Source organism: Carlito syrichta, unplaced genomic scaffold (assembly GCF_000164805.1).
Source record: "Carlito syrichta isolate Samal-C Ts95f unplaced genomic scaffold, Tarsius_syrichta-2.0.1 Scaffold169305, whole genome shotgun sequence".
Taxonomy (NCBI): domain Eukaryota; kingdom Metazoa; phylum Chordata; class Mammalia; order Primates; family Tarsiidae; genus Carlito; species Carlito syrichta.
Window position 1 is genome coordinate 26,816 of NW_007113401.1, and position 934 is coordinate 27,749.

Genomic DNA, 934 nt, shown 5'->3' on the forward strand with positions numbered 1-934 from the left:
AGCGATCCTTCCACCTCAGCCTTCCAAGTAGCTAGAATTGCAGGCGTGTGCTACCAGGCCCGGCTAATTTTTAAAATTTTATTGTAGGGATGAGATCTCGCCAAGTTGCCCAGGAGGGTCTTGAACCCGCGGGCTCAGGCAATCCACTCTCCTCAGCCTCCCAAAGAGCTGGGATTACAGGCTAAGCCACCGAGCCCAGCTAGTTTTACTATTTTCATGCAACCCAGTGAAGAAGGTTTTGCCCTTGACCATGACAGTGCAGGCACGGTATTCCTAAATGCCCACAACAGGCCTGTGAGCTGCCAGCACAATAGCTGGTGCATACTCAACAGGTATCTGTAGTACAATGTGAGAAAGGGGGTGGGGAGGTGCAGACCTAGCCATTGCCAAAGCCAAGGTTAACGTTGTGCCAAGGCCACGTCAAGAGGCTGTGCGTGCCCAGGGCTCAGCCCTGCTGATTTGAGGGCCTTACCGGGCTGAAGGCCCCACACTGGAGGTCCTCCTCCTGCCTCTCTGCTTTTCTTGCCACTGTCTTCCTGGGTTTTGCAAACTGAGGGACAAACCTCCCGATTGAGTTCTGTAAACCAGATACAAAAAGAACAAAGCAGCAGTAAAGATAAGGGAGGAATGAAGTCTGAGGAAAAAACTACCAAAAACCAGCTCCTTTCTTGTAGACACAAAAGAACTCAGCCCCTGCCTTCAGCCCCCCACCGCCCCTTCCTGCAGTCCCTCCAACCCCTGCAGGCCCATGAGCAGCTGGGGATGACAGAGACACAGAACCCGAGATTAAGGGGGGCAGTGTCATTTACACACCCACAAGGTTGCAAAACAGGCTCACCTGGGAGGCAGGAAGGGGAGCTGGCTCCTCTTCTGGTTGCCCAAGGAGACTAGAGGGTGCTCCTGTCTCCTCACCAGGGAAGCTGAATGGAGAGAG

At 53.6% G+C, this 934-nt stretch overlaps 1 protein-coding gene across 1 annotated transcript in view; it reads right to left on the minus strand.

Annotated features, from left to right (window-relative positions):
• CUNH19orf57 (chromosome unknown C19orf57 homolog) overlaps positions 1-934 on the minus strand; it is a 19,486-nt gene that overhangs the window by 11,945 nt on the left and 6,607 nt on the right. The window contains exons 3-4 of the mRNA XM_021709231.1: positions 839-920; positions 473-577 (exon numbers count right to left, since the gene is read on the minus strand). Coding sequence (XP_021564906.1) covers positions 473-577; positions 839-920 — 187 coding nt within the window. The remainder of the gene's footprint in view (positions 1-472; positions 578-838; positions 921-934) is intronic.